At 42.0% G+C, this 22,294-nt stretch overlaps 1 protein-coding gene across 1 annotated transcript in view; it reads right to left on the bottom strand.

The window, feature by feature from the left end:
* The window catches only part of LOC106590285 (WW domain binding protein VOPP1), a 94,208-nt gene that overhangs the window by 52,118 nt on the left and 19,796 nt on the right, over positions 1–22,294 (bottom strand). Inside the window, exon 2 of the mRNA XM_014181130.3 lies at positions 18,866–18,924. Within this exon, the coding sequence (XP_014036605.2) occupies positions 18,866–18,924 (59 nt within the window). The remainder of the gene's footprint in view (positions 1–18,865; positions 18,925–22,294) is intronic.

The following is a 22,294-nucleotide window of genomic DNA, read 5'->3' as shown; positions in this document are numbered from 1 at the left end:
AGACGGAGTCTACAACCCACACAAGTGGCTCAGGTAGTGCAGCTCATCCAGGATGGCACATCAATGCAACCTGTGGCAAGAAGGTTTGCTGTGTCTGTCAGCGTAGTGTCCAGAGCATGGAGGCGCTACCAGGAGACAGGCCAGTACATCAGGAGACGTGGAGGAGGCCGTAGGAGGGCAACAACCCAGCAGCAGGACCGCTACCTCCGCCTTTGTGCAAGGAGGAGCAGGAGAAGCACTGCCAGAGCCCTGCAAAATGACCTCCAGCAGGCCACAAATGTGCATGTGTCTGCTCAAACGGTCAGAAACAGACTCCATGAGGGTGGTATGAGGGCCCGACGTCCACAGGTGGGGGTTGTGCTTACAGCCCAACACCGTGCAGGACGTTTGGCATTTGCCAGAGAACACCAAGATTGGCAAATTCGTCACTGGCGCTCTGTGCTCTTCACAGATGAAAGCAGGTTCACACTGAGCACGTGACAGACGTGACAGAGTCTGGAGACGCTGTGGAGAACGTTCTGCTGCCTGCAACATCGTCCAGCATGACCGGTTAGGCGGTGGGTCAGTCATGGCGTGGGGTGGCATTTCTTTGGGGGGCTGCACAGCCCTCTATGTGCTCGCCAGAGGTAGCCTGACTGCCATTAGGTACCGAGATGCGATCCTCAGACCCCTTGTGAGACCATATGCTGGTGCGGTTGGCCCTGGGTTCCTCATAATGCAAGACAATGCTAGACCTCATGTGGCTGGAGTGTGTCAGCAGTTCCTGCAAGAGGAAGGCATTGATGCTATGGACTGGCCCGCCCGTTCCCCAGACCTGAATCCAATTGAGCACATCTGGGACATCATGTCTCGCTCCATCCACCAACGCCACGTTGCACCACAGACTGTCCAGGAGTTGGCGGATGCTTTAGTCCAGGTCTGGGAGGCGATCCCTCAGGAGACCATCCGCCACCTCATCAGGAGCATTCCCAGGCATTGTAGGGAGGTCAAACAGGCATGTGGAGGCCACACACACTACTGAGCCTCATTTTCACTCGTTTTAAGGACATTTCATCAAAGTTGGATCAGCCTGTAGTGTGGTTTTCCACTTTAATTTTGAGTGTGACTCCAAATCCAGACCTCCATGGGTTGATAAATTTGATTTCCATTGATTATTTTTGTGTGATTTTGTTGTCTGCACATTCAACTATGTAAAGAAAAAAGTATTTAATAAGATTATTTCTTTCATTCAGATCTAGGATGTGTTGTTTAAGTGTTCCCTTTATTTTTTTGAGCAGTATATATTTTAAGAAGCCAATGATCCTCTGTGGCCAAATCAATCTTAAGTAGAATATTTTGAAAGATTTTATTTATGTATAGACAGGTAGGCTAATTAGCCTATATAATTTTAGCAATATACTTTGGGGAAAGCTCCCACAACCTTATGCTTGCATATTAAAAAACTTAACCACACATAACCTCCATTCATTGTTATATATTTTTTGTGGGCCCTTCTAAATCAAAAACAACACATATATTAGTAGGCTATGTGTAAAGACCAGATTCAATTAAGAATAGTCTGGTGGGTGAGAATATTATCAAGTGCTTGTCAAATTGTGAATAAGAGACTGATGAAGTGTGTGCAGCTCATGCCTTTCATGATACTTTTTTCAAATCATTATCAGTTGTATCATACAGCCTTAGAATGTATAAAAAATATCTAAACATATAACCTAACTTTTGTATCACAACTAAAGTTGCATAAATGACCAGGTGGAAAAAGTACCCAATTGTCATACTTGAGTAAAAGTAATGATAACTTAATAGAAAATGACTAGTCAATGAGAGAAGGAAAAACTAAGGAAGAATTTTCTAAATCTAAAAGCTAGAACCTAGATTCAAGCCAGTTGAACATGTTGTTACACCAACCTTGTGAAAGTGACAAACTGACACGTTTTCATTTTAGTAAAAAAAACAACTTGATATCGAAGCCTTTGATTTGAAAGCCTGCACATGCACAGTTCAGCGCGAGACAACCGTTAGACACGATGACGCAATTCTGCGCACGCGCTTAGCGAACCAACGTCGCCATGACATTGCCTACAAGTCTGATCGGAGATTTCTATTGGAGAAGCAGTTTTAGCCTATCATCTTCCTACTCTGTCTTTGCTCTCGTCACTAGAGGCAATGCAGCAGATGCTAAAGAAGGCTGCCAGACCGACAGGACTTCATTTGGGCGGAGGCAGAGGAGTGCACTGAAAGGGCTGTCTTCTCTGTGAAAGCCTTATCCTTGTCAGCTCCTTTCATCTTTCTCTTCTATCACACAGAAGGGTGAGAAAGATGAAAAGAGCTGGCACGGGAGAGGTGCGTTTCAGTGCACTCCTCTGCCTCTGCCTCCGTCTCTCTTTCTCATGAGATATAAACTGAATGTACAAAACATTAGGAACACTAGCTCTTTTTACGAAAAACTGTCCAGGTGAAAGCTATGATCCTTTATTGATGTCACTTGTTAAATTCACTTCAAACGCAGTGTAGATGAAGGGGGAGGAGACCGGTTAAAGAAGGATTTTTAAGCTCCCCTCCCTTTTCCCTCAGGACAGCGTCAATTCATCAGGGCATGGACTCTACAGCGTGTCGAAAGTGTTCCACAGGGATGCTGGCCCATGTTGACGCCAATGCTTCCCACAATCCATGTCTCAATTGTCTCAAGGCTTCAAAATCCTTCTTTAACCAGTCCCCTCCCCTTCATCCACACTGATTGAAGAGGATTTAACAAATGACATCAATAAGGGATTATAGCTTTCACCTGGTCAGTCTTTGTCAAGAGCAGGTGTTCATAATGGTTTTCTACACTCAGTGTATATATCTCAGTGTGCACCTATATAGCTAATGTTGCCCTTTCCTTCCCTGCTCTCAGCTTCCACAACCAATATCGATATCATAACAAATATCAATGGGAATGCTGTCCCATACAGTGTCCCTAAGAACACAAACATATTTACTGTTATTACACATACAGTACAAATGCCCATCAATAATAAAAGCACACAATATATATACATTCATTAAGGGACCTGATTCCATATACAGCATAATCCATAATTGATTTGCTTTGGTTACCATATTCATGTCAATTTACACACTTAGTTTATACCACATGCACATGCACCCGTAGATTTTCCTGTATAAGAAATACAGAGAAATCATATTGATCACACAGGATTTTATAATAATAAAATTGCTATGTAGAGAAAAATAAACAAAAAGGTGGGCCTACACCCCCAACTCCCCATTCCATTACCCCCAGCCCAACAGGTCTTCACAACCCCCTGCAATCCACCCCTTACCACCCTGCCTAGGAAGACAGGTTGGTTGTCAGTCCACACCCCTTATATCTCTATCTAGAGTCAAGTATATTTGTCCAGGCCTCAATTGTTCCTTGACTAGCACCATTCATTATTGGACTAGCACCATTCATTATTGGACTAGCACCATTCATTATTGGACTAGCACCATTCATTATTGGACTAGCACCATTCATTATTGGACTAGCACCATTCATTATTGGACTAGCACCATTCATTATTGGACTAGCACCATTCATTATTGGACTAGCACCATTCATTCTCACTGTCGATAATTCTAATGTTATAACTTCTAATAGTAACTGTATCCTCTGGAAAATTGGGAGAGAGTGGGGTGTTTGCGATTTATGAGCCAACATCTTTTTTTTGCGGCAGTGCTGCCTGCCCGCAGTGATCATCTCTGATTGGGAGATTCAAGGAGTTGTCATTGTTGAGTAAAATATAATATTTACATTTACGCACTTTGAAATATATATTTTTTTTACTTTGTCCCATTTAACTGCAAGGCACTTCCACATCATATGAAGGAATGTGCCTACCTGATTTAGGGGACACAATGAACAGTTTCATCGTAAAACCTTTCCTTGGTGTCAAATACAGTCTGAACAAATGTAAAATGTATCAATTAATGGTTCGGATTATGTGATGCCAAGGTCATATTTTTCCATATTCTGTTCCAGTTAAAGGGTTGCTCAGATTCACTTATGTAGATCTGTGAACCATACTTTTAAAAAATGGCTAGCTCAGAATATGAGCTTTCCAGATTATTTATAAATCCCATCATTGCATGGTTCGGTAGCTTTGTTTCTCAATGGACTCCATAGAACAGCATAGCTGACCTAAATTGTAAATATATTAAAAAGGAGTTGCCTGGTAATGTTATGCATCTTTTAAATCTTGGAATGTTCTCAAACCATCCATGATATCGGCAAGCGTATGGATTCTACATTTGGACCATTGGGGGTATGCAAAAGACCTCCCTCCAAATCGCAAGGCATTATTGTGAAATAATGGAGTACATTTTTCAATTTTACGCCAAATAGAAATTGTGTCAGCAATAATAGATAAAGCGTAGTTTACATTTAAGGGATATATCAGTCAAGACCATCTCTTCCAAAGCAATAGTAACACCATATTTATTTAAATACACTCAGTCAGGGGGTGGAAGAATCATGTCTAAACCAATTTAGGATGAAGCGAAATGCTAGTGCCTGAAATACAATTTAAAGTTTGGTACGGATAGTCCTCCTACATCTTTCCCTCTTTGTAAGTTTGTTCATTTTATCCGGGAACTTTACCTTGAATTGAAAACGCACTACGAATTGTATCCCAATAGCCAGAAGGGGGAGATATGGGAAGCATTGAATTCAGCCGTGGCAATAGATTTTGCCAATAGATATTCTGCCGGTTAAAGCAACTGGGATGTTAGTCCATCTACTGAGGTCCAATTTAATTAATTTGAGAGTTTTATTAAAGTTTGTAGAAATGGTTTTGTCTTAGGAAGCCTGGGCATCTTTCTTTTAGTGTTTTTCAGAGTCAGTAGAAAGGCCTCTTTAGTGTCCTAAGTTTTCATAACTGTGACCTTAATTGCCTACCGTCTGTAAGCTGTTAGTGTCTTAACAACCGTTCCACAGACCCGCATGTCCAAAATGGCATTCATGTCTGTCCCAATAACGAGTTGGAATTAAGTTAATTCCAACAATTTGCAATTCAGAGAATCAAAAAATGTAGGATCATATGAATTTGGAAACATGTGAAACATTAATAAAAAGGCAATTTTCTTTACATTATGGATGCATTTAAGGAAAGTGATTCTGCCTTCTCGGTCTTCGCCTTTACCAAGGATAGTGATTTTGAGTTTCTTATGTATCATTAGGATTACACCCTTAATTTTGTTTAGAGCTGATTAAAAAGTAACCAGCTTGAACAAATGGTTCTGTATTCTATGTGGATAATTTTGAAGCCAGTGTGTTATTTGGAGCATTGCTAAATCAATATGGTTTCTTGCTTGGATATCAAGACAGCTGGAACGTTTAAAATAACAATTTAGACCTTTCAAATTCCAAAAGATTAGTGAGCAGTGTCAATGTTTATCAGAAAGGAATGTTATATTAACTAGAGGTTGGCCAATTATGATTTTTCAACGTCGATACCGATACTGATTATTGGAGGACCAAAAAAAAGCAGATACCGATTAATCGGCCGATTTTTTTATGTATTTATTTGTAATAATGACAATTACAACAATACTGAATGAACACTTACTTTAACTTAATATAATACATCAATAAAATCAATTTAGCCTCAAATAAATAATGAAACATGTTCAATTTGGTTTAAATAATGTAAAAACAAAGCGTTGGAGAAGAAAGTAAAAGTGCATTATGTGCCATGTAAAAAAGCTAACATTTAAGTTCCTTGCTCAGAACATGAGAACATATGAAAGCTGGTGGTTCCTTTTAACATGAGTCTTCAATATTCCCAGGTAAGAAGTTTTAGGTTGTAGTTATTATAGGAATTATAGGACTATTTCTCTCTATACGATTTGAATTTCATATACCTTTGACTATTGGATGTTCTTATAGGCACTTTAGTATTGCCAGTGTAACAGTATTGCTTCCGTCCCTCTCCTCGCTCCTACCTGGGCTCAAACCAGGAACACATCGACAACAGCCACCCTCGAAGCAGCGTTACCCATGCAGACTTATGAAACGCTATTAGCGCGCACCCGGCTAACTAGCTAGCCATTTCACATCGGTTACACCAGCCTAATCTTGAGAGTTGACAGGCTTGAAGTCATAAGCAGCGCAATGCATTGCGAAGAGCTGTTTGAATGAATGCTTACGAGCCTGCTGCTTCCTACCATCGCTCAGTCAGACTGCTCTATCAAATCATAGACTTAATTATAACATAATAACACACAGAAATACGAGCCTTAGGTCATTAATATGGTCGAATCCGGAAACTATAATTTCTAAAACAAAACGTTTATTCTTTCAGTGAAATACGGAACTGTTCCGTATTTTATCTAACGGGTGGCATCCCTAAGTCTAAATATTCCTGTTACATTGCACAACCTTCAATGTTATGTCATAATTACGTAAAATTCTGGCAAATTAGTTCGCAACGAGCCAGGCGGCCAAAACTGTTGCATATACCCTGACTCTGCGTACAATGAACGCAAAATGACACAATTTCACCTGGTTAATATTGCCTGCTAACCTGGATTTATTTGAGCTAAATATGCAGGTTTAAAAATATATACTTCTGTGTATTGATTTTAAGAAAGGCATTGATGTTTATGGTTAGGTACAGTCGTGCAATGATTGTGCTTTTTTCGCAAATGCGCTTTTGTTAAATCATCCCCCGTTTGGCGAAGTCGGCTGTCTTTGTTAGGAAGAAATAGTCTTCACAGTTCGCAACGAGCCAGGCGGCCCAAACTGCTGCATATACCCTGACTCTGTTTGCAAGAGAAGTGACACATTTTCCCTAGTTAAAAGAAATTCATGTTAGCAGGCAATATTAACTAAATATGCAGGTTTAAAAATATATACTTGTGTATTGATTTTAAGAAAGGCATTGATGTTTATGGTTGGAGCAACGTGTACCTAAGCGATTATATGCAACGCAGGACAGGCTAGATAAACTAGTAATATCATCAACTATGTGTAGTTAACTAGTGATTATGATTGACTGATTGTTTTTTATAAGATAAGTTTAATGCTAGCTAGCAACTTACCCTGGCTTCTTACTGCATTCGCGTACATTGTACTCCTCATGGGGTGCAATGTAAAGCAGGTGGTTAGAGCGTTGGACTAGTTAACCGTAAGGTTGGAAGATTGAATCCCCGAGCTGACAAGGTAAAAATCTGTCGTTCTGCCCCTGAACAAGGCAGTTAACCCACCGTTCCTAGGCCGTCATTGAAAATAAGAATGTGTTCTTAACTGGCTTGCCTAGTTAAATAAAGGTAAAAAAAAAAAATATATATATATATATATATATTTTTTAAATCGGCCAAATTGGCATCCAAAAATACCGATTTCCGATTGTTATGAAAACTTGAAATCGGCCCCAATTAATCGGCCATTCCGATTAATCGGTCGACCTCTAATATTAACGATATAAATTGTTATATTTCGTGTTGATAAGCACATGGATGTGTAAAGAAAAGCAGGACCCACAGGGAAACCCACCCATTGGTCGTTCTCCACCCAGAAAAAAACTCCCTGTAAACCATTTCCCCCCTTCCCTGACCCCTTCCTCTCTAGCCACAGCCCCCCTCCCCAGTTCCCCCCACCCTGCACCATCATTACAGGGATGCAGCATAACGGTGAGTGGCAGCCTTACATATGGAGTCTCTTAAGCAGTATACTTTTCTGACCCATCCAATCAATAATAAATTAGACTACATTATATAGAGCAGGGATGGGCAACTCTAGTCCTCAGCGCCTGCTTGGTGTCACACTTTTGCCGCAGCTAACACACCGGACTCCAATAATCAATTAATCATGATCTTCAGTTTAGAATGCAATTACACTGAACAAAAATATAAAATGCAACATGTAAAGTGTGGTCCCATGTTTCATGAGCTGAAATAAAACATTCCAGAAATATTCCATACACACACAAAATGTATTTCTCTCAAATTTGCTGCACAAATTGGTTTACATCCCTGTTAGTGAGCATTTTTCCTTGCCAAGACAAACCATCCACCTGACAGGTGTGGCATATCAAGAAGCTGACTAAAGAGCATGAACATTACACAGGTGCACCTTGTGCTGGGGACAATGAAAGGCCACTAAAATGTGCAGTTTTGTCACACAACACAATGCCATAGATGTCTCAAGTTGAGGGAGCATGCAATTGGCATGCTGACTGCAGTGTCTACCAGAGCTGTTGCCAGAGAATTCAATGTTCATTTCTCTACCTTAAGCCACCTCCACGGTTGTTTTAAAGAATTTGGCAGTACGTCCAACTGGGCTTACAACAGCATACCACGTGCATGACGTTGTGTGGGCGAGCAGTTTGCTGAGGTCAACATTGACGGTGGGGTTATGGTATGGGCATGCATAAGCTACGGACAACAAACACAATTGCATTTTAATCGATGGCAATTTGAATGCACAAAAATATTGTAACGAGAACCTGAGGCCCATTGTGAGACCCATTTTTTTAAAGGCATCTGTGACCAACAGATGTATATCTGTATTCCCAGTCATGTGAAATCCATAAATTAGGGCCTAATGAATTTATTTCAATTGACTGATTTCCTCATATCAACTGTAACTCAGTAAAATCAATGAAATTGTTGAATGTTGCGTTTATATTTTTGTTCAGTATAGTTTAAATGAACTGTGTTTGCTAGGGATGGGGAAAAAGTGTGTGTCACGCCCTGACCTTAGAGATCCTTTTATGTCTCTATTTTGGTTGGTCAGGGCATGAGTTGGGGTGGGCATTCTATGTCCTTTTTTCTATCTAGGTATTTCTTTGTTTCGGCCGGGTATGGCTCTCAATCAGGGACAGCTGTATATTGTTGTTGCTGATTGGGAGCCATACTTAGGCAGCCTGTTTTCCTTTGGGTTTTGTGAGTGGTTATTTTCTGTTTAGTCATTTGTTACCCGACAGAACTGTTTGGCTGTTGTCTTTTGTTTATTTTGTAAAGTGTTCTCTTTTTACATTAAATTTCAAAGATGAGCACTAACCACACTGCGCCTTGGTCTACTCCATTCTATCCTCGATTCCCCTCTATGAGGTACACCTGCTGTGCAGACAGAAACAAAGTAAAATTTGATGCCTCCAGCAGCAGCCTTCGGCAGATTTTATTCTGAAAATGGGCCCCTAGCTACAGTACATTGATAAGGTATACTATGAGTAGAGTCAGGCAGGCCTACATTATAAAGCCATTGTAATTGGAGGGCTGGTGTGTGTGTGTGACGAGACACTCCAAGCGGCAATTGATGGGGTTGGAAAGTGGCGCCGTGACTGGCTCCAGACAGACATGCATGTACGGTCTCATTTGTAATCCGCTGTTTCCTGTCTCGCGTGGCGATGGTCGGATATGAATAAGGGAACAAGAGAAAAATGAGAGGAACCCGAGAGGGAGATGAAGTGATTTACGAGCCAGCACAGTCAATCCAAGGTCCTCTCTAATCATTAAACCCAGGATTTTACCCCAATGAAAATGTTTTATCTGAAAGGGGGGGGGGGGGGGGGGGGGAGTAAAGGAGACAGAGGCATGAGACTGGGAGAGAGACTGGGAGAGACAGACTGAGAGTCAGGAGAATGAGCGCAAAAATAGTCATCAGAAAACAGAATAATGAAAAAGAGTGGAAAAACCCCCATGGTCATAAACCTGTAATAAGTCAATTTCACTTCTGTCTCTTCATTTCACTTCCGTCTTTTCATTTCACTTCCGTCTCTTCGCAGCAATTCAGAATTCATTCTTCAAAAGGTTCCCTGAACATTTGATTAGGTTTCTGTGAATTAGGAATGTTGGAAACATTCTCCAGCTCCCTCTTTCCTTCCTGCCCTTACTCTGATTTATTGGCCTTGTGAATAAAATCTAACACAGCAGAACCAGCCATAGAAGACAGTGAAGACAGTTTCTCTCACATAAAAAGTTGCACGTTAAAAACACTTGCTCCAAGAGTACAGGATGGGTACATTACTTCCCAGGCTGTCACACTCAATTGGCAATGAACATTTTCCATAACAGTGGGAGAGAAATGTGGCAGTCATCATCAGGACATTAGGGTTGATATCAGGGACCAGCAGGGAGCCACCCTTCACCCCATCGTCCTCTGATTGTTCACAACAAAGTATTTTAGGTGGTGGGTCGAAGCCGGAAAACAAGAAGTTTATCGATCCCCGTCGAGGGAGGAGCAGATTTTTTGTATGACTAAAATATTTTGACATTTGTTGGGCGGGCGCCTTTAATTCTTGCACATTTTCTCATAAAAAGTATATTTCAACAGTGTCTGCTCAGGCAAATTTACCAAACTTGGAACCTATCAGAACTCCCGTACATACTGCTCGTGACAAAGATAGCCAATGGCCTACTTCCATTTACGACGTTAACAGTCTCGTGTGAAAACACGAGCTGCTGTCTGATGAAGAGGAACAGATATAGTTAGCTACCAAAGACTGAAATCAGATAAATATGTTTGAGTGCACTTGAAATATGCAGAATGTAATACGAATTGTTTTGATCGCATGAAGAGGCAATTCCGTTGACCATTTAGCCAATTTATTGAAAGCTAGCCAATGTTACAGACTAGCCTAGCCTAGCTATAAATGTTAATGTGTTTCATTAGCCATCTCAGTGAATTCAACATGTTTTACCATGTTTTGGTATGATTAAATGTCTCCTTTCAAGTGACTAGCTGCAGGCTGAATGAAACACTCAATCATATACTTGCATAGAAACAAATAAAAGCATGTAGATAGAAAGAGGTGTGTCATGTATGCTAGAATGGAGGTTTAAAAACGACAGCTGCATATGCATATTAGCCAATACATATGGCATAGCCAACACATATAGCATACCTTGCAATACAATCTAAAAACAGCTGTACAATGTGCTCTGCAATAAGATAACAGTTTGATTTCTAAACCAGATGAGTTCTCAAATAGCAGCTGCCCAATAACATGGTGGGCACGCATAATGTTGAACGCATTGGAATATAAGTGTTACGACTTCCGCCGAAGTCGGTCCCTCTCCTTGTTCGGGCGACGTTCGGTGGTCGACGTCACCGGCTTTCTAGCCACCGCCGATCCACTTGTCATTTTCCATTTGCTCTGTCTTTGTCTTATCACACCTGGCTTCACTCACCCATCACTTGTTTATTATGTAACCCTCTGTTCCCCATGTTGTATTTGTGAGTGATTGTTATTTGTTACGTGGATGATTGTGTGGCACATCAAGTGTGGCACATCAAGAAGCTAATTAAACAGCATGATCATTACCTAGGTGATATGTGTAGTATTTGATCCCATATTCCTAGCACGCAATGATTACATCAAGCTTGTGACTACAAACTTTTGAATGCATTTGCTGTTTCTTTTCGGGTGTGTTTACGACTATGTAGTGCCCAATAGAAATGAATGGTAAATAATGTATTGTCTAGAAAAAAGAAACGCACACCTATAAAGGCGAGGTGCTGGCTAGCGGAGTAGAACAATAGAAAATAAAGGAAAGCCGCACACTCTAAGAGCTCAGATGCAAAAATGTAATAACCAACGTTTCGACAGCGAAGCTGTCTTCATCAGGGTATCATCACAAACACTGCGAGATGAGTCATTTATATAGTGTCAAGACACACAGGTGTTTGTAATCATGGCCAAGTATGGCCTAATATCATTGGTTAACTCAAATATTTTAAAAAAATGGCATACAAAGAACATACAAAAAGACAAACAAATGGATAGCATATGATCATAGCATTTGTAGTCTAAAGTGTATCTAACAAACAATTACAATGGCAAAATCACAATAATCACAAGAATGGCTTCAGATCAAAGTCTATGTTGAGACCGAAGGGAGCAAGGGTCTTTAAATTAAAGATCCAGGCAGCCTCTCGTTTTAACAATAAATTATCAAGTCGCCCCCTCTCCTCGGGAGGGTGACATGTTCGATGCCAATATAACGCAGAGACGAAATCGAATGGTTTGCTTCCAAAAAGTGGGCCGCAACTGGGTAAGTCAAGTTTTTGCACCTAATGGTGCTACGGTGCTCTTGAGATACGTACTTTTAATTCACGCTTTGTTTTACCCACATAATTTTTACCACAGGGACAAGTTATAAGATAAATAACTGCCTTAGTGGAACACGTAATAACACCTTTAATTGGGATAGATTTCCCTGTTTGGGGGTGTTTGAAGGATCTACATTTATAAGTGCCATTGCATTGAGCACAGCCATTACACTTGTAATTTCCATCCAGTATGGGCGCAAATAGGCGTTGTTCAGGAATATCTTGGGGTGGTAAATCAGAGTGTACCAATTGGTCTCTGAGATTTCTGCCCCGCGAGAAATAATGTATTCTATCATTTTGGAGTCACTTTTATTGTAAATAAGAATATAATGTTTCTAAACACTTCTATATTAATTTGGGTGCGACCATGATTATGGATAGTCCTCGATGAATAATGATGAGTGAGAAAGCACAAATATCATACCCCCAAGACATGCTAACCTCTCACAATTCCAATAACAGGGGAGGTTAGCATTTTTTTTTGGGGGGGGGGGATTAGGATATTTTTGCATCTAACTTTCTCACTCATCATTATTCATGATTCATTCAGGACTATCCGTAATCATGGTAGCATCCACATGAATGTACTGTATCATTGTGTCATTTCAAATCCTAAGTGCTGGAGTACAGAGCCAAAAGAAGAAAAGAAATGCTTCACTGTCCCAATAATTAAGGAGGGCACTGCATATCAAGTGCTGTGGAGGGCACAATTTTACAATGTTGCAGTCCAGAAATTAGAGCTTAACCATCTATGCCAAAAGCCTGGGCCTCTGATGGAGTCTGTAGATCTGCCATCAACACATGCTTCAGTATTTCCGCTTCTCTCTAGGAGCATTTGTGTGCCCATAGGCATATCGAAAGGATTCCACCCTGGTCACCAATGAAGCTGACCAATATAGAGTGGCTTCAACAGAATGCAATCTAAAGCCAGTGTGGTCCAGACACGAGAACTACCATCTATAGCAAAAGCCTGGGCTCCTGGCAGAGGCAATAGAATTCTCCCCACTGCATGTTGCAATAGTAAAATATTCTGTTTGTCACCTGTTAAACTGATTCTACATTGAATTTTGTCTTTGAGATGCTCAAACGAGCACTTGCATCTGTAGTTGGTGTTCTTCAACTCTAAAATGGTCTAGACTGTAAGACAAAACCCACAAAGAAAAGACTACAGGCAAATACATACGTGGTCTTTGTCTAAATAGTGACGGCAGGGCTAGTTCAAACTGCAGGGCTTGATGAATAGATCATTGGAGTCAAAAATGAGAGACAATGAATAAAGATGCTCAAACAAGCGTCTATCTGTAGTGGCTGTTCTCTAGATCAGTGGTATTCAACTCTTACCCTGCAAGGTACAAGGTCCGGAGCCTGCTCTTTCTGTTCTATTTGATCATTAATTGCAAGCACCTGGTGTCCCAGGTCTAAAACCAGTCCCTGGTTAGAGGGCAACAATTAAAAAAATGCAGTGGAATGGGCTTCGAGGTCCAGAGTTGAGTTTGAGGGCACTAGACTGTGTAAGACAAAACCCACAAAGAAAAGACAACAGGCAAATGCATGTGGGGTCCCAATGTCTAAATAGTGATAGTTGAAACTGCAGTCGAATGGTTCTTCTCACAGGTGAGTAAATGACCCCATGCTTGGTGAATAGCACTTGCTTGATCTCTGGGAGCAGGATACAGGAGAGTTGAATAGATCCTGTCATATAAAAGTGAGAGACAAGAATGAATAAAATAAATCACAGCAAAGGAATGTAGTTTGTGAGCTAGAAAATGAACATCCTGACAGTCTGAGGCAAGGTGCTCTGCAATCATCCTATTCCACCTATTGACAGGGATAAATGTGGCATTTCTTATTTGTCAGTATGAATTCAATTAGTGGGTCCTGCTTTGATGACTATATTAGATTTACACTACTTATCCTATCGGTTTTTGTGGTATTAAATTATTACTTGGATTAAACTGATAGCTAAAACGCTCCTTGTCCCTGAATGGCATGCTAGCGATACAGCCATCTTCTCGAACTAGCTACCAACATATCTACTTGTAACTAGCAAGCTAGCTACATTACCAAGGTTGCTGTTTTCTAAGTTGGGAGTCATTTTACAGCATCATATTTCTATAACTAAATATAGAAACATGATGTTAGATTACAAATTTAAAAAAAAATATATACACTCTAACTGATAGCAGTTTGTCGGACGGAGATCGAGATGTCACCAGCTGTCTACTACCTTAGATATGGATAAAGTGATTGGTAGACATGATCAGCAGAGATAGTACCATGGATAGTACATGAGTTTAGATTTTTTTTACAGTTTAGTACTCCGTGGCGTTTGCCTGTCCAGCTAGCCAACATTAAAGTAAGTATTTGAAAAATTTGCAAGAATCCAACAAACGGAAATGTGTTTAGAAGAAATAAATACACAATATGTAAAAACCAGCTCCTCCCTTCGACAGAGATCGATCATCTGGAGAATTAAAGCAGATAGCTTGCTACGGCTCACCACCTATTTGGGCTGGGGTGGGAATGAGCAGGCGTGTGTGTGTGTGTGTGTGTATCAAGTTAACCTTAATTAGCCGTACGTCCAGGATACATATGCTTACTTGTAGGTTCCTGCAACAATGAAACAACAATTTGAAACAAAAGATAACAATACAAACAATGGCTCAGTAGAATAGAATTACATTTTTAGCACAAGTATAATACAGGAAGGTACAAATTATATTATTTACAAATTATATTATTTACATGTGTTTTGGGGAAAGGGGGGATTGGGGGCCAGTGTTTAAGTTGTGTAGTATTTAGCAATAATAAATACAAGTCCGGTAGCAGCAGTTGTGATGTGTGTGTAGCATGAATGTATATGCGCGCGTGTGGGTGGGTGTGTGCACGAATGAGTGCATGTGTGCTAAGGTACGGAGAGTCAGTGCAGGCGGTCAGTCCAGTTAAACTGTTCTGATGGCTTGTAGATAGAAACTGTCTCTAAGCCTGTTGGTAACAGACCTCATGCTCCGATACCGTCTGCCTGATAGTAAGGGATTGAACAGCTCGTGGCTGGGGTGTGTGGGGTCCTTGATGATGCTGCGGGACTTCCTCAGGCACCGTTTCAAGTAGATGTCCTGGATGGGTGTGCACACGGACCTGTGATGTACTGGGCCGTCTTCACCACCCGCTGGAGGGCATTGCGGTCGTAGATGGAGCATTTCCTGTACCAGGCTGTGATGCAACCGGTCAGGATGCTTTTGATGGTGCAGCGGTAGTATTTGGAGAGGACCCAGGGTGGCATGCGACATTTCTTCAGCCGCCTTAGGAAGTATAGACGCTGTTGCGCCATCTCGACAAGAGTGGCGGTGTTGTTGGTCCATGTCAAGTCCTTGTTGATGTGGACGCCAAGTAACATGGGGCTGCAGTATAGTCTGCTGTTCTGTTGATGTAGATTGCGGCATGTTCCCTCCTCTGCTTCCTGAAGTCAACAATCAAACTCTGTTTTGCTGACATTGAGGGAGAGGTTGTTGTCCTGGCACCACAATGCCAGTTCACTTACTTCCTCCCTATAGGCTGACTTGTCGTTGTTGGTTATCAGGCCTACAACGTGGTGTTGTTAGCAAATTTGGAGTTGGTGTCGTGCAAAGCCACGCAGTCGTTGGTGAATAGGGAGTACTGCAGAGGGCTGAGGACATGCCCCTGTGTAAAGAGTCAGTGTGGAGGAGGTGGTGTTCCCGATCCTCACAGCCTGTGGTCTGCCCATCAGGAGTGTGTGTGTGTGTGTGTGTGTGTGTGTGTGTGTGTGTGTGTGTGTGCGCGTGTGACAGTGATTATAAAAGAGATAAGCATCAGACACCTCTCCCAGTCTCACATATACTTCCTTTGCGTCACTCAAACGTTTTCCTAATACCGCAACAGCCCCTCGTTTCATTACTGCCGCATTATCATTCCGTGCCGGGGCTAGGGCTTGCCACATCCCCGGGATATCACGCTCTACGCGATCGGTGGCATTACATCCAGATGAGTCGGATGATTAGCACTACATTGGGGTGAAATGCAAATCCAATGTTTATTCCAGGCCCCGGAAAAGCGCAGTGCCATCTATAATTGGTTCCTACCCAGTGAACTTCTGCCCGGCCCCCTGGGGGGGGGGGGGGGGGGGCTGCATCTTAACGCCAGAGCACAAAGCTCTTGCTGTGGGTGAAGACGGGTGGAGGGCTGAGGCAAATCCCTTCCAGAGCCTGCAGTCAGCAGTCAGAGGCCTGTACATTAATCAGGAGCTCTGGGGCCCCTGATGAGCTGCTCTCTAACCAGGGCTGGGACTAAGACTTGCCCCTTTCACCCAGACACCAATGGACATCAAACAGCTTGGAGGCATGATGTGATTCACCCATTGCTCTTCTTCACTCCACTGTTTCCTCATGTAAGTAATCTGGACGCTAACCACTAGCAGGTAGCCTAGTGGTTAGAGCGTTGGGCCAGTAACCAAAAGGTTGCTGGATTGAATCCCTGAGCTGACAAGGTAAAAATCTGTCATTCTGTCCCTGAGCATGCAGTTAACCCACTGTTCCCCGGGCGCCGAAGCCATTGATGTCGATTAAGGCAGCCCCCCGCACCGCTCTGATTCAGGGTTAAATGCAGAAAACACATTTCAGTTAAAGGCATTCAGTTGTACAACTGACTAGGTATCCCCTGTCCCCAGTAGATATACAGTAAACTGCCAAAATAAAGGAAACACCAATTGGGTGTTCAATTGGGTTGAGATCTGGTGACACACACACACACGGGCGGCAGGTAGCCTATTGACACTTGATACATGATCCTAAGCATGCTGAGATGTTAATTGCTTAATTAACTCAAGAACCACACCTGTGTGGAAGCACCTGCTTTCAATATAATTTGTATCCCTCCTTTACTCAAGTGTTTCCTTTATTATGGCATTTACCTGTAGTTTGCCCTGTATATAATGATGGTTGTGGAGTTTCACTGATAGCACTGCAGCAGCAATGACTCTTCTCTTCCTGTGCCCTATCATGGATAACTGCTGGAAATCACAGATAACTCCTGTGCCCTAACTGCTGGAAATAGTTTGATTCCTGCCAATGCCACAGTATGCAGGGAGATGGAGGATGTCAAACGCTGGTTGTCTTCCATTACCTAGGTGATCTCTTCATCGAGGCGCACGCTCTCATTTTAATGAACAACGGCCGACACTGGTAGTTAGAATGGGAGAATGGATGGGCGGCTTAAGCCAGGGAGAAGTGCTGTGGGTCTGAATTAAGGCCCTGGTCGGAGGGAAGGGGAATACAAGATGTCTTAGCTCGCTGGAGTGTGACATTAAGCTGCAAAAGCAGGATGACCCATTGTGAAAAGGCCAGTCTCCCACAAACAGAATGTATGGCAAGCCTTGACAAAGACACTGTGCTTCTGCTGAATAGAAGTGTTAATACGACAAATGGATTGTTATTGATAGATAAGACGCCATCATTTGAAGTATGTACACGACCGTTCAAAAGTTTGGGGTCACTTCGAAATGTCCTTGTTTTTGAAAGAAAAGCACATTTTATGTCCATTAAAATAACAGTGTAGACATTGTTAATGTTGTTAATGACTATTGTAGTTGGAAATAGCAGATTTATTATGGAAGATCTACATAGGGGTACAGAGGCCATTATGAGCAACCGTCACTCCTGTGTTCCAATGGCACGTTGTGTTAGCTAATCCAAGTTTATCATTTTAAAAGGCTGATTGATCATTAGAAAACCCTTATGCAATTGTTAGCTCAGCTGAAAACTGTTGTGCTGATTTAAGAAGCAATAAAACTGGCCTTCTTTAGACTAGTTGAGTATCTGGAGCATCAGCATTTGTGGGTTTGATTACAGGATCAAAATGGCCAGAAACAAAGACCTTTCTTCTGAAACTCATCAGTCTATTCTTGTTCTGAGAATTGAAGGCTATTCCATGCGAGAAATTTCCTAGAAACTGAGGATCTCGTACAACGCTGTGTACTACTCCCTTCACAGAACAGCGCAAACTGGCTCTAACCAGAACAGAAAGAGGAGTGGGAGGCCCCGGTGCACAACTGAACAAGAGGACAAGTACATTAGAGTGTCTAGTTTGAGAAACAGATGCCTCACAAGTCCTCAACTGGCAGCTTCATTAAATAGTACCCGCAAAACACTAGTCTCAACGTCAACAGTGAACAGTCTCAGTCAACAGTCTCAACGTCCCGTGTGGCTCAGTTGGTAGAGCATGGTGTTTGCAACGCCAGGGTTGTGGGTTTGATTCCCACGGGGGACCAGTATGGAGAATTTTTTTTTTAATGAAATGTATGCATTCACTACTGTAAGTTGCTCTGGATAAGAGTGTCTGCTAAATGACTAAAATGTAAAATGTAAGAGGCGATTCTGGGATGCTGGCCTTCTAGGCAGAGTTGCAAAGAAAAAGCCATATCTCAGACTGGCCAATAAAAATAAAAGATTAAGATGGGCAAAAGAACACAGACACTGGACAGAGGAACTCTAGAAGGCCAGCATCCCGGAGTTGCCTCTTCACTGTTGACGTTGAGACTGTTGCTTTGCCAAGATAATCCATCTACCTGACAGGTTGGCATATCAACAAGCTGATGATATAGCATGATCATTACACAGGTGCATCTTGTGCTGGGTACAATAAAAGGCCACCCTGAAATGTGCAGTTTTGTCACAACACAATGCCACAGAAAAACAATCCAAATGTAATATGACATTGTACACCATGTTGTGGCAGGTAGCAGGTGGTACTTACATAAAGTAGATAGGGTATCCACCTTCAAAATACCAGCAAGACTTCTTGGCCTCTACGCACTGCAAGAGGGAGAGAAAAAAAGTCAGTCCATGCATTCTCTCTCTTTAGGAAACTGTTTAAAAAAAAAAAAAAAGACTCCCTCCCTTCCCCCAACACAGACCAGTTATCCCACAAAGTATGACCTGACATTGGGTTCAGTACATCGCCAAGAGCAGTACTTTGCTGAGGCCCTGAGGCCAAGAAGCTTTTGCCGTTTGACAGGAGCAAATTGCCTGAAAACCTCTCTCGGGAACAGCAGAAGTCTGTCAAAATACATCCCTATCCAGAGTACGAGAGGGCCTCCGCAACTTCCTGGGGTGGTAGCTCGGACAGAGCCTTTCTTAAATGGGCCTCAAACAACCACTTCACTAACAGACCAGGTAACATGACAACAAATCAAAAAAGGTCCTGGGAAAGGACCACAGCTGTTTGACTGGAGACTGACCAGGTGGACTGGAAGTTAGGAATGGAAAAGAGATTTCAAATAGGCGCGAACCTGGTTCTTCTCAGAAATGGACTATTTGATGTGTCTTTGCTGGCTCTTTCTCAACTGTAAAAAAATCTCCTTGCCACCTCTCCTGCCCTTGAACTGATCTGAAAGACTTGACCAGTTTCTACCATGTTGTTTTCACCCTTCATGTCCTTTCCGGTCAGTGCAGATGAAGGAAGGAGAGGACAGTCTTCAGCAATTAATAGAGCCTCAGTCTTATGCTTGTGGAGCTGGGTTGGACGCTAGGCTTGGGCGGTATACCGGGGTATTTGGAAAAAGCCACAGGATGGTTTTTCAATGCCGTCAAAAATATTTGTTAATCAATACATTTGAATATTTTTAAGTTAATACCTGCAGTCAACTTATGCAATACATTAGGAGATAAAGCAGATTGCGGTCTTCATTTCACCAGTCACATTATTGTATATTATGAAGCTTACAGGCTGACTACACCGCTCGCGTTGCCAAATACATTTTGAAATCTATATTATTCAATTATTGCACCCACACTGCTCGCGAGCGTCTGCATTGCCAAGGGCTAACACGGAACCCAAACCAGCTGCGCGCGTGCGCCATCGTGCATACATTTATTTTGTCCCCCCACACCAAACGCGATCACGACACGCAGGTTAAAATATCAAAACAAACTCTGAACCAATTACATGAATTTTGGGACAGGTCGACAAGCATTAAACATTTATGGCAATTTAGCTAGTTAGCTTGCCCTTGCTAGGTAATTTGTCCAATTTAGCTAGCTTGCTGTTGCTAGCTAATTTGTCCTGGGATATAAACATTGAGTTGTTATTTTACCTGAAATGCACAACGCTCTCACTCCGACAATTAATCCACACATAAAACGGTCAACCGAATCGTTTTAATTAATCTCTCCTCCTTCCAGGCTTTTTCATCTTTGAACTTATATGGTGATTGGCATCTAAACCTTCATAGTATTACCATGACAACCGGCAACACAGTTCGTCTTTCAATCACCCACGTGGGTATAACCAATGAGGAGATGACACGTGGGTACCTGCTTCTATTATCCAATGAGGAGATGGGAGAGGCAGGACTTGCAGCGCGATCTGCGTCAGAAAAAGAAAGGACTTCTATTTTATCCCTTGGCAACGCAGACGCTCGTTGACGTGCGCAAGCAATGTGGGTGCAATAATTGAATAAAATAGATTTCTAAATTTATTTTGCAACGCTTGTGCACGTGACGTGGGCGGTGTTGTCAGGGTATAAAATAGAAGTCAGTTCTATTTGTGATGCAGATAGCGCTGCAAGTCCTGCCTCTCCCATCTCCTCCTTGGTTTATAGAAGCAGATACCTACGTGCCATCTTCGCATTGGTTATACCCACATGGGTGACTGAAAGACAAACGAAGTCAGTGGCGGTAATGCACCTAATTTATGAAATTTGCCAATCGCAATATAAAGTCAAGAGAAGAAAAAGCCTGGAAGGAGGACAGATCACTAGAAACAATTCGGTTGACCATTTTATGTGCGGCTTAATTGTCGGAGTAGAGAACCTTGTGCATTTCAGACCTTGTGCATTTTAAAATAACAACTCAATGTTTATATCCCAGGACAAATTAGCTAGCAACTGCAAGCTAGCTAGTGAAATTGCCATAAATGTTTAATGCTTTTCGACCTGTCCCAAAATTAATATAGTTGGTTAAGAGTTTGTTTTGTTATTTTAACCTGCGTGTCGTGATCGTGTATGTGTGTGGGGGGACAAAATACATTCATGCATGATGGCGCACGCGCACAGCCAGTTTAGGCTCCGTGTTACCCCAGACAATTGAGACAGTCACGTGCTGGTTTGTAATAGCACAACGGGAGACACCGGAAGCTGGAGAGTCCGTAGCGTTCTACATCTATCTGTGAGTTGTAGCATCACACATGAGGTGATGAAGTTACACTTGTATGCAATTCACTACTAAATATTTGCCATCAGATATCTTATAATGGCTCTCTGCCAGAAGTCAAAGAGCTCTGGATAAGTTTCATTTTTTTCCCTGCGCTTCCTACTAGCGTTTTTTCCCCTGCTGCTCTTCCTTCAGAAAACTATGCATCACAATTTCGTTCATTTGCACAATTTATTTAGTTGTCTTTTGCTTGTAAATGTCCTCACTCACTGAAAATGACATTCGGTAGCTTCTAGCTATACTTGTATAACTTGATGAGCTGTTAGCATTTAGCTAACAGCATCTATGTGATTTCGCTATTATTTTGTGCTAATTCTGTTAGCATTTCTAGCGTTTTTAGTGTCCCTTGTTTGCTAGGCCTGTAATATCGTACATTTCCGGGATAAGAGAAGGACGGTAAGACAATATGAAAATCTGGATACCGCCCAAGCCTATTGGAGACACTACAGTTGTGGCCAAAAGTTTTGAGAATGACACAAATATTAATTTTCAAAGTCTGCTGCCTCAGTGTCTTTAGATATTTTTGTCTGATGTTAATATGGAATACTGAAGTATAATTACAAGCATTTCATAAGTGTCAAAGGCTTTTATTGACAATTACATGAAGTTGATGCAAAGAGTCCATATTTGCATTGTTGACCCTTCTTTTTCAAGACCTCTGCAATCCGCCCTGGCATGCTGTCAATCAACTTCTGGGCCACATCCTGACTGATGGCAGCCCATTCTTGCATAATCAATGCTTGGAGTTTGTCACAATTTGTGGGTTTCTGTTTGTCCACCCGGCTCTTGAGGATTGACCACAAGTTCTCGATGGGATTAAGGTCTGGGGAGTTTCCTGGCCATGGACCCAAAATATCGATGTATTGTTCCCCGAGCCACTTAGCTATCACTTTTGCCTCATGGCAAGGTGCTCCATCATGCTGGAAAAGGCATTGTTTCTCACCAAACTGTTCCTGGATGGTTGGGAGAAGTT

Source organism: Salmo salar, chromosome 29 (genome assembly GCF_965601325.2).
Source record: "Salmo salar chromosome 29, fSalSal1, whole genome shotgun sequence".
Taxonomy (NCBI): domain Eukaryota; kingdom Metazoa; phylum Chordata; class Actinopteri; order Salmoniformes; family Salmonidae; genus Salmo; species Salmo salar.
Note: the sequence above shows the minus strand (reverse complement) of the source record. Positions and strands in the feature narration are given on the sequence as shown.